This window comes from Juglans microcarpa x Juglans regia, chromosome 5S, assembly GCF_004785595.1.
Source record: "Juglans microcarpa x Juglans regia isolate MS1-56 chromosome 5S, Jm3101_v1.0, whole genome shotgun sequence".
Taxonomy (NCBI): domain Eukaryota; kingdom Viridiplantae; phylum Streptophyta; class Magnoliopsida; order Fagales; family Juglandaceae; genus Juglans; species Juglans microcarpa x Juglans regia.
The window spans coordinates 1902961-1914554 of NC_054603.1; the positions used below are offsets into that span (position 1 = coordinate 1902961).

The window sequence follows — 11594 nt, forward strand, 5'->3', positions numbered from 1 at the left end:
CTCAAACAGCCGAGTACCTCAAAACAACAAGAAATACAATATCTCTCCCCTTCCAAGCTACCTTCACCTTTATCAGTACCTTTCTCTGATCCTAAAAGAACGTGATTCCTTTCTGGCCGCCAGTCCTATACTCAATACTCATCATCAATCTTAGCTGAAAAACCAACACAATCATGAAGGTATCGGAATCTATTCATCATTCATAGCAAACAAATTCAGTACTCATGTATAGTTTTTTGCTGGATGAAATTAAGTTAATGATTTGGCTTTTTTTGCAGCAAACGGTTGTGATCAAGGTGGACATGGATGGCCACAAGTCCTTTTTTGGTGAGCTGGATGGACAAAAAGTCCGTTCCAAAGCCTTGAAGATTGCAGTCGGCATTTCAGGTAACGAAATACAACATTTAACTGGGTCGATAAGATATTAAAATTTTATTGATACTGAAAATTACAATATATTTTCCAATTTCGATTTTTTTTTTTTTTTTTATGGGTGTACATATATATATATGTATGTGATGTTCAGGGGTGGTGTCGGCATCTTTAAAAGGAGACGAAAAGAACCAAATAGAAGTAAAAGGAGAAAGGATTGATACAGTGAAACTTACAAAATTACTCAGGAAGAAAGTGGGATTTGCAGACATAATTACTGTGGCGGAAGAGAAGAAAGAGGAGAAGAAAGAAGAACCAAAAGTAGAATACATGGCGTGGCCTTATCATTATACGCCTTCCTACTCTTCCTATCCATTCTATGCGCCGTCAGGGATTACATATTACTGTTCTCAGTAGAGACGTGAGCGAGCTGGCAGCGGAGAAATTTCAATATTATACGTGCATGATCAGTATTTGTTTTTTTATCTTTTCAGATGCTTTCCCGAGGAGTGCGATGCAAATCTGTTATCATGATTCTGTTCTATATTAGATATAAATAGATGGTGTTCAGTACTTTCTCACCTCGTGTGGATGATTAGTGATTATTAACTAATTCAATGATGCAGTAGTAGTACTACAAGATCACGAACGAATTCTTTCTCTGCTTAATGGAATTGATTAGTCTGGTTTGCAATTAGAAATAAAATCACGAAACAGCAATTTACGATCCAACTCAATCCCTACAACGAAAAAGCATGTTTGAAATGGTTATATATATATATATATATATTTATATATATATGTCTGTCTACTGGTTGGACCTGGATGCCACATATATATATATATATATATATGTCTGTCTACTGGTTGGACCTGGATGCCACATATTTACAAGAGTTAACTGAAAGTCTTTCAAAATTTTATATCTTTTTGGATGGAATTGCCGGAGCCAATGCGGAATAGTGGAGGTCTAATGGTTGCACTCTCAATAATTTACAACCGGTAAGACGGTTATCCAATTTAGAAAAGATGAGATAGAGATATTTTATTAAAAAGTAAATAAAATATTATTATAATATAATTTTTATTTTAATATTTAAAAGAATTAAATTATTTATTATATTTTATATAAAAATTTAAAAAAATTATAATAATTATTTGAGATAAAATAAAATAAAATAATTTAATTTTATATAATTTTATTGAGTCGTACCGTTCACAGAAGATAAAATTTGTGAGAATTATTTCTTGATAAGACAAGAGTGCATGACGTGTACATGCATGCATGATGCAGTTCATAAAAACCCAGAAAATAAAATGACTTACGAACCCACAGATAATTAAAAACCCAATTTGAATTTTTTTTTCTTTGACCAATCACAATAACATTCTTCATTCTCGATTAATAATATATTTCTCAGAAAAAATTAATCTTAAACAAAGTAATCATGATCTAGAAGGAGTACTGCTACTAGCAACTTATAACTCGCCTAGCTGCTGGACGAGCTGGAATGTTTCTCAGTACGACCTGTTCGTGCCAAGTAGTTAAATTGTATTTGAATGTTAAGATGAGTTAAAATGAATTGAGTTTTTTATAAATAATAGTGAATTGAGATTATTGAATGAGTTTGGTGGGATCTACTTAAAATGAGTTTAAAATGTATTTGAATATTAAGATGAATTTAAATATATTTATGAGAAGTTAAAAAAAAATAAATCTTACTATTATTTTATACTGTTCATATCACAGTAAAAACGAAAATCATTTTCGTAGCTGGCGCCAAATGCAGCAGGAAAAATATCAAATAAATAGACACTGTAGCTTATACGGCAACGAGAACATGCAAGCAGGAAATAACTTTTGGATGCCATCAGGTTTTTTTTTGTTTTGATAATAGTATTCACTATTTACAGATTTGTACTCTTTGAAGTTGTTATTTTTTATATTACTTTTTCACTAATTTTTTTTTTTATCTATTTCCTTTTATATCATTTTTCATATTACCATTTCACTATTTTCATCACTTTTATTTCATTATTTTTATTATTTCTTATTTAAGATATGACACGAAATTAGTAATACCAAATACCATTATATATCTTCCCTAAAGTTTTTATTTGATTGTATAAAAAAGTTCTTAATTTTGTTATTTTTAATTTTTTAAAAACAACAAAATTAATAAAGAACATCACTTTATTATTTAAATGAGTCAAAGCATGCAAAAATAGAATTTCCACTACATTTTGTATGTAAATTCCTTCTTGAAATGTAATATATATATATATATATATATTGAATTAGTGGGGAAAAATACTACCAGGAGCATAACACATTTTATTCAATAATTTATTTACATATTAAACATCGATTTATGTAAATAAAGGGTCTCGAATTGACAATCTATTGTTTCACACTGACATAACAAAAAAAATTGCAACACCATACTAGCAATTAGGTGTTGCCTTGTTGACCATAACTATGCTCCCACATAGGTAATGCAATAGCATCTCTTCTTGCGGCCATCGCTTGTGTTGATGCAGTCGACATGTCAGGTACATGAGTCTCTTCACTGGTGTTCTGATTCGAATCCATTCCTGGATAATCATCTGGATTGCTATATACTAGAAAATCCCGATCATTAGATGTAACCATGCGGATAAAGTTATGGATCGTACAACATGCAATAATAAGATATCGTTGCTGAGTTGGAAGGTATGGGGGCATTAAATTTAAAATTCGAAAACGCTTCTTCAACACGCCGAATGTTCGTTCAATGACATTCCGAAGGGATGAATGCCGATAATTAAACAGATCTTTATATCCTTGGAAGGTACGAGAGCCTCTTCGTTCAGATCTATGGTACCTTACCCTCGGATACGGTGGCATAAATCCTTCAGTACATGGAAATGCCGAATCTACTAGATAATAATAACCTGAAAATTTATAATACAAAATTAATCATTTATAATGTTTGAAGAATCCAAATTCTTGCAAACTTTCAACGTACAAATAAAATAATGTGTAAAAATTACCCTCTTCAGGCCATGGAAAATGGTTCTCCGGACGCCTCAACGCATCAATTAAAACACGAGCATCATGGGCTGTACCCTCCCACCCGGCGTATACGAATGTGAATTTCATATCGAAATCACAGACACACATGACATTCAATCCTGTGATACCGATTTAAGTATGCATTTGCTACGGAAGCCGGTGCAGCTGCGTCGATCATGACCCCATCCATTGCACATTGACATTTCTGCAGATTTCATTTTAAATTCTCATAAATTCCAAAATATCGTATTGCAAACAGTTTTTGACATATGTAGAATTTTAAGCGAGAAAGTAGATCATGTAATGGCGAATATTTACCTCGAACCATGGATAATGTCTTGGATTTCCTTCAATATAAGGCATTACCCCAGTTGTCTGGCTCGGTTTAATCACACGGCGCGATAGACGACATAATGCACGCATTACGTGGTACACATGTCGATTTATTGTTTCAACCGAATGTTGAAACAAGTTAGTTGCATTCCGTTGAACGACACCATGCCCGACAGTGTAGCAAAACATTCCTAAGGCTTCCTCAACCGTGACTTCTCGTGACGAATCACGCAATCTTGCATCTGTACGTAAACGATCACATAAGGCCCGGAATACATCTACCTCCATTCGGAACATCTCATAACAGGTGTTAGGATGTCCATTTAGTACTGTGATGATGTACTGGTTACCACGCAAGCCAATGTTATGTTGTGGCCTGGGCATACGACGTGGGGCATGGGATTGCTGCTCCTCCATCAACATGCTCAAAAGAACTGCTTCTTCCTTACCATCGTTACAGCTAGACCATGCGTACCATTCCGCCCATGTATCAAAATCAAATGTACTTGACGCGTTACTACTAGAGCCCTCTTCACTCGTGTCATTCTCCTCGATATTGCCGTCATCATTCCACGCATCGCTATCATTGTCCATTTTTCTTTTGAAAAAACGAGTTCACACAAACATTAAAAATTTCATATTGCATATGAATTTGTCATCCAAACAAAAAAAGAATTCATAAAGAGCAGAAACTTAGCAAAGCAAATTTTTTTAAAACCAAATACTAAGTTCGAACTTAAATTAGACAATACGAAATAAGATTGTTAGAAATCATTCACCATCTAATAAAGTTAAACATAAAAATAAAGTCTCATCTAGTAAGTACGAAAAACATAGCAAGATTGGAGTGGGTATGGTCAGCCTAGTGACCAAACCCAAGCTATTCTCATCGATGGGGTCATGTTCTGGAAAACAGTTAGGACATTAGGATCCATAAACGCTTTTACTGAACGAAGATGAACGTCCGGCGGTAGGGGAGGGGTGATATCCTCCAAAAATTGCATACATTGTGCTACACTGCTAAAGCCTGCATCCGACCCAATATTCGAACCCTCGCCTCTACTGCGCTTGGAGCTGCAAAGTTCAAACATCTTTGCGTCCAAATCTGCCCGTTGTTTAGAAGTGGCGGCAAGTGTCTATATGGCAGCACTAAGCTCTGGTGAGAATGATGGTCCGGCTGCGTCCCGATGTCGCCTACGAGGAGGCATTCGCTGTGAGACCCTTCCTTGCGTCGATGGAGTCATGGAAATGTCATCCAAATCAATGGTGGAGTCTAATCCAACGCCACTACCCAACACGGGACCTCGGGCCCTCAATTCCTCCTCCAGTTGCTGCTCCTCCTCTCTAGAAGGGGGTTCCTGCATTGAAGCATAATGCAAGACCCCTGTTGCGACGGCCTGACCAAAAATCGTGCCAAGGATGTCGTAGTTGGCACATCCGTTGGTCTTGTATTTTTTCCACTGGTGTCGAACCTAATAAATGGTAAAAATAATTACACAAGTTGAAACTAATTGATAAAAGCATGTAATCATATAATTGGCCATAAATTATTGAGAATAAGATGCAAGAAAATTTCAAATTACCCGGATCGCGTTTGCCCAATGTTCTTCCGTAGCAATAACAGTTTTTGTTATCGGGTTCCAACCCATGCCCGTTTGGCCCATTAAATCTGTAAACTCGCGTTGTGTCTTCTTAAGACGGGTAATTTTCCCCTTCACTTGTAAGGGATCTACTGGCCTAATACCAAGTTGATTGAGGCGTGTGGCAAGTCGGATTGTGTCACGGTTTGTAATTCTGGACCCCACCAATTTACCCTCTAATGTTTCTTGGTACAAAATATCAACCAACATCTCCTCCAACCCACCAGACCAAATTTCACGATCACGTACAACTTCTACGTCATCCATGGTATACTGCTAATGGTGAATTATGACAATACAAAAAATAATGACAATGCAAACAATAGACAATGCACTTAAATCCATATTATTACGTATTGCTATGCATCATAAACATGGTACATGCATCAAATCCAAAACTAGTAAATTTCACTATATTAAATGCAATGCAATGTTATTTTTGTTTTATAAGTCAAATGCATGTAATATATCAATACAAGGAATCGAGGCCTATATACGAGTAAGATAAATATCAAAATATTTGTACTGAAAATGTTTTAATACCTTGTACGAGGAGTTGCGGGATGAGCGTAGAAAGTAGGGCTGCAAGTCATACATAGCAATTAGAATGAAGGTGTAAAACCCACAAATGAAACAAATACTACCTAGTTTAAAATAATATATATATATATATATATATATAATGAAGGTGTAAAACTATTTATTTTTAATAATTTGAGGGTGTAATGTGTCGGTTTTAATATTTTGGAATGCTAAGTACAAAAGTTCTAATAGATTGCAAGGTGTACTTATTCAGAATAAAAATCTATTCCAAAATTACCAACAGACAACTCAAACTCTTACTCCAGACAATAATATTGTGAGTCAAGATGTATTGGCAAAGAAAAGGCGCATCAGCTAGCAGGTAACCAAAAGTAGATGTGATATAAAAAGGTGATGGATTAGACACAATTGCACAAAGGAAAATACCGTAAGTGATGCCATGTTTAATCTCAGTTTGAGGGTATATTTATCACATCATTCAATTTTCGAAACCCCAAAGGCGATTTGGGAACAGGCACCAAAGTGGTGCCATAGTAGTTTTTATTTCATTCATTGGAGTGCATGCGAACACTTAGCTGGGTACGACTCAATTCAACACCAATGGTACACTTAAAAAGAGGAAACTGATCAGGGTGCAAATTTAGTTAGGCCTTGTGCCCTGCTAGTGATGAGTTAAAAAAAATGAATGGATTTATGCACCTTATGATATATAGCTCATGCAAAAACCGCCCCAAAAGTACAAAAGGTTGCCACTAACACTCATTATAGGCATTTAAATAACTTGCTTAACCCAACATCTAACCTTTGGGATTCGAGGAATCACTTTCCCTACATCCACATCCATTACTACCAACATTAAATATCACAATTTCATATAAAAACGTAAAGAGAAATGTGGCTTGATTTGAAGATTTTGTGATGGTGTCAATGAAATCCATGATCTCTCTAAATGGAGATAGAATCAATGATATTCGACTCCCACGGGGATAATTGGAACCCCATGCAGGGTACTGAATTAGGAACATGTTATGGGCAGTAAGAAGGCACTTAGCAGATATAGGTGGCTAGAAATCATCCTTGAGGACTGGGAATATGTCATGGTGGCTATAGCATCACTGCAGAAGAGGGCACTAATCTTAGTTTCTAACACCAAAATTGGGAGGAGAATTGAAAGGGTGTATCTAAGATATTGAAAGCCAAGAAACTACGAAGACCATGAGCTTGTGATCTGTGTCTAATAACAAAGAAACTTCCTTTGGACGGACCACACACGACGAATGACAACAAATTTGGTACTTTCTAGACTAAAGAAGGGAGGGTAACAGGAAACTCAATCACCTTGAGGATTGGTGCTTCAGAAATGGTAGGATGGGTACTTTTCTTTAGCATCATCAAATGCAGATCAATATGATGAAAGCTGAAAGGCTGTATGAGTCTCAAGGTGGTCCAATTATTCTATCCCAGGTTAGCATGGCTCCTCGGCTCCACATTCTATATTTTCCTATGACCCAACGAAATGCAACGTTTTTTTCTAATTGAATCCAAGTCAGACTTTCCAACTCTGCAAATGTTTGTTACAGATTGAAAATGAATATGGACCTATGGAGCCATTTGTTTCTAATCTCTCTCTCATTCAGTAGTGCCAATTACAATCCAATAGTTATTTAAAATTGCAGCCCAGACGTTTGAGTAAATACTTATGACATGCATATACGCCAAATGCTTAAAATAAAGTTCAGATAGTTGCTTACCCGGTAAGAGCGCGTCTTCGGAGCCGTGATTACTAATCTCTTGATGGCTGCTTCACCGTGGAGGCGCTTTGCTTCCGTAGTAAAATTGTGGTGGGTTTAGTTGAGCTCGGTACATGCATTATATAGGAATACAACACAGAGCAAGGCACGGGTTTACAGTAGCAGGTATCAGTTGATTGGATTGCTGCTTGAGAGTAGAGATCAGTTTGTAAGAAGGAATCAAGTCGTACTCAAATGCGTTCTGTTTATTACCACGCCAAAAGGATGTTCGCTAGGGGGTTGCAGTGAGCTCGGACGAGAAGGACAAGCCCAAAGGTCCTTCGCCACTGTTGGAGCACGAGGGCTGGAAAGGATGGTGGATTTGACGAGGGGAACCTCTTCCGTTCAAACAGGGGCTGCACACATCTAACATCCAACCCCTCGACTATGGGGGACGATGGTGGGATTCGATTGCTGCTACTTCCGTGATCAGCCTTCTTGCAATTCCAACTAGGCTTCACAACGGCGCCCGATCAAGATGTTGGCTATGGAGGAATCCACTTGGTTTTGAATGAAATGGGAGTTTTGGAAATGTTGGGGATGAAGGACGGGAAAGAAAGAGGGAGAGACAGTCAGATGAGTTATTATAACGGACTGAGTTAAAAATAAAAGCATTCAGGAATCTCTGCTGAAAGTAGAGATGTGTCGCGTCTACAACAGTGTAAAAATGAGTTTACGGATTAAAGTAATTTCAAATTCGGCTTCACGTGTGTTTGGGTGACAGAGCTCAGTTTAAATTTGAACTGAGTTGAGATGCTTTCAGCATCCAAATGAAGCCTTAGTGTTAGCTGGGTAGCTTTACGTATCCCTTGTACGTTCACCCTGAATATTTCACAGGTCCTCGGCATGGTTTAAAATTACGTTAAGGTAAAGTATTTTACATATTCTTAAAATATTTTATTATTATTTATTATTTATTATTATTATTTAATATTTTATTATTACTTTTTTATTATCTTATTAATACTATTTACAATTCTTCTCAATATTTCTTACTATTCAACGAGTCGCTAGCTAGTCAGCGGTCGGACTAATGTAGCCAGCCAATGAAGATACATTAATTCAAGGTCTTTGTGGAAACTTTTTAATAATCCGACCCCCACAAACGACTAGTCTCAAGGAAGAAAGCAATCGGAACGGGTTTTTAATTCTTAATATCCAACATTTTATTTGTCTGATCCCAACGACTGGAAAATAAATTTCTTACTCTAGGTTGTGCTTATGATCTGTCTTTCTCTTGATGATGATCAACCATTTATGAAAAATCTATTTTTTTTATTTAAAATATATAGTTAATAATTAATTAAAGTCTGATCTCTCTTAAATTAACCAGTCGCTGTACATTGAATTGTCAAGTCATGACGAGTAATCTTTGGTATTTGATGATGACGTACGAGTGCTGCTAATGGACACGAGGTCAATGAATGGCAAAAGCTAAAGTCACCGAGGGACCCGATAATTTATTTATTTATTAGTGGTTGCGTTTCGTTATTAAATTGAGTTGAATTAAATTGAATTGAGATAATAAAATATTATTTTTTAATATTATTATTATTTTAAAATTTAAAAAAATTAAATTATTTATTATATTTTATATTAAAATTTAAAAAAATTATAATAATGAGTTGAACTCTAAATAAAATATAATATGAATTTTTTAAAAATATTTGAGAATATATATTTAACTTTATCGGGACCCATCCCGAACATACAGCACGACTCCGACGTGAATACCCGTGGAAAACGCAAAAGCATGCAGACAAAATGTTACCCGTTCGATAGGTTAAGGCTTCAAGCCTATCGAAGAGAAAGAGACCTATAAATGGGAGTAGCATCTCAAACAGCTGAGAGTACCTCAAAACAAGAAAAAATTGTTAATATCTCCCCTAGCAATTAACCAGTCTACCTTCAGTTTTTAAGCACCCCTTTGCATATTTCTCTCCCTAAAAGACGTAAAAGACGTGAGGCTTTACGTCCAATACTCAATATATACTCATCAACTTAGCTGAAAAACCAAGACAATTATGAAGGTATATTGGAGGTTGCTAGCTAGGAGTACGTGCTGCATGTGAGAAAAATCAGACCGATCGAAGATATATAATATAGTTTTTGCCAACATAAAGTTGCATTGGTTTCTGCAGCAAACGGTGCTGATCAGGGTGTCCATGGATGGCCACATGAAGTGCCTTTTTTGCTACAGGCTGGATGGACAGAAAGTCCGGACCAAAGCCTTGAAGATTGCAGTTAGCGTTAAAGGTACGTAACGGATCAAATAAAACATTTAATTTGGGTCGACAGTACTATATTGTATAAACCACCGCTGTTAATATAGCATTTTATTAATACTGAAAATTACATATATTTTTTTCCATTTCTGTTTTTGATGGGTGGCCATGATATATATGTGATGTTCAGGGGTGGAATCAGCTTCTTTAAAAGGGGATGAAAAGGACCAAATAGAAGTAAAAGGGAATATGATTGATACAGTGGAACTTACATCGTTACTCAGGAAGAAAGTGGGACCTGCATACATAATTACTGTGGAGGTAGAGAAGAAAGATGAGAAGAAAGAAGAGAAGAAAGTACTGGAGTGCATTGCGTGGCCTTATGGTGGTGGTGTTCCTTCCTGCTACTCCTATCCAATCTATGAGGTCAGGGATTGCCATGAGACCTCCAACCCTTGCTCTATCATGTAACTGTAGTACGTACGTTTATCAGTAGATCTAGATAGCAGTTGAGTAATTTCAACATATGAGTTTTTATTTTTCTCTTTTCAAATGCTTTCCCGGGGTGATCATGCAGATCTGGAATTGAATCATCGCTTGTTATCAATAAAAGTCGTTGGTTTGTTGAGTTTCTGACCTCTTAGATATCATTTTTTTAATCTTTAATGATTTATGACATGAAGATGATGAAACTGATGAAAGAACAACATATATAGGTTGTATCTGATAATTCTGCTCGTGGGTAATTAACTTCAATGTACTGCGAGAGCACAAACAAATTAATGCTCTGCTCGAAGGAAGGAATTAATTGAAGTCTGGCGTATGATCATTAATAATAAAATTGCCAAACCGTGAAAAAACCTCACGATCCAACCCGACAAAAAGCTTGTTTGAAATGGTTTATAATATCAGCGGCTCAGCCTTATGGTTGGAACTGGATGACACCCTCGATACCACCCACGAAAGAGTCAACAAAATTCCTTGGAAAATAGCCCGATTGGCATTATAAAATTATCACTTATTTTAAAGGTTTAAGTTGATAAAAAGAAATAAATTTTATTATTTATTTGATGTTTTAACATTTTTTCCAATGTATGGACTAGACTCTTTTTTAATAAATAGTTTAATACGTAAAATATTTAATTAAATAAGATAGAGTGTATAATTAGAGTTCATCTCTACTCTAATAAAATCATAATTCATCTCAAAAATTTAAATTTTTAAAAATAGATAAATTTTATTATTTATTTAATACGCTAACAGCATCACCCGGCAATAGAGGGAAAAGTGACAGAATTTGGATAGGCATGCTGATTTACTGATTTTGAGTTGACGGTTCAAACGTCAATTATTTGAAATAATTTCTACGGTCTCGTACAGCTTAAGACTCACGCATTTACTTGGGGAAAAAAAAATCTAAGTCTCACCTAAAAAAGAATTTATCTTTAAATAATAAGTCATATATTTGTAAATAAAGTGTAAAAAATTATCTATAAATGTATCTAATATTATTTTTATTATTATTCCTATTATCATTTTAAAAGCCTTTTTGGTACCATAAGTGCCAAAATCTAGCCTACAATTGGCAGTTAGAATCTTGGGTTACTGTAAGTTTTAAGAGTAATGTTACATATAG

General features: G+C 35.6%; 3 protein-coding genes across 3 annotated transcripts; 2 read left to right on the top strand and 1 right to left on the bottom strand.

The window, feature by feature from the left end:
- Positions 1-946, top strand: LOC121268173 (heavy metal-associated isoprenylated plant protein 16-like). The gene is made up of 3 exons (XM_041172310.1): positions 1-179; positions 279-387; positions 527-946. Exons 1-3 carry the CDS (start codon positions 174-176, stop codon positions 787-789), a joined length of 378 nt encoding a protein of 125 aa, XP_041028244.1. The 5' UTR covers positions 1-173; the 3' UTR covers positions 790-946.
- Positions 947-2682: 1736 nt separating this feature from the next.
- LOC121268171 (putative nuclease HARBI1) lies at positions 2683-3532 on the bottom strand. Its single transcript, XM_041172308.1, has 2 exons — positions 3406-3532; positions 2683-3306 (listed from the first exon to the last, which is right to left on the bottom strand). Exons 1-2 carry the CDS (start codon positions 3512-3514, stop codon positions 2825-2827), a joined length of 591 nt encoding a protein of 196 aa, XP_041028242.1. The 5' UTR covers positions 3515-3532; the 3' UTR covers positions 2683-2824.
- Positions 3533-9539: 6007 nt separating this feature from the next.
- On the top strand, positions 9540-10557 carry LOC121268172 (heavy metal-associated isoprenylated plant protein 16-like). Its single transcript, XM_041172309.1, has 3 exons — positions 9540-9763; positions 9875-9989; positions 10149-10557. Exons 1-3 carry the CDS (start codon positions 9758-9760, stop codon positions 10427-10429), a joined length of 402 nt encoding a protein of 133 aa, XP_041028243.1. The 5' UTR covers positions 9540-9757; the 3' UTR covers positions 10430-10557.
- Positions 10558-11594: the final 1037 nt, after the last annotated feature.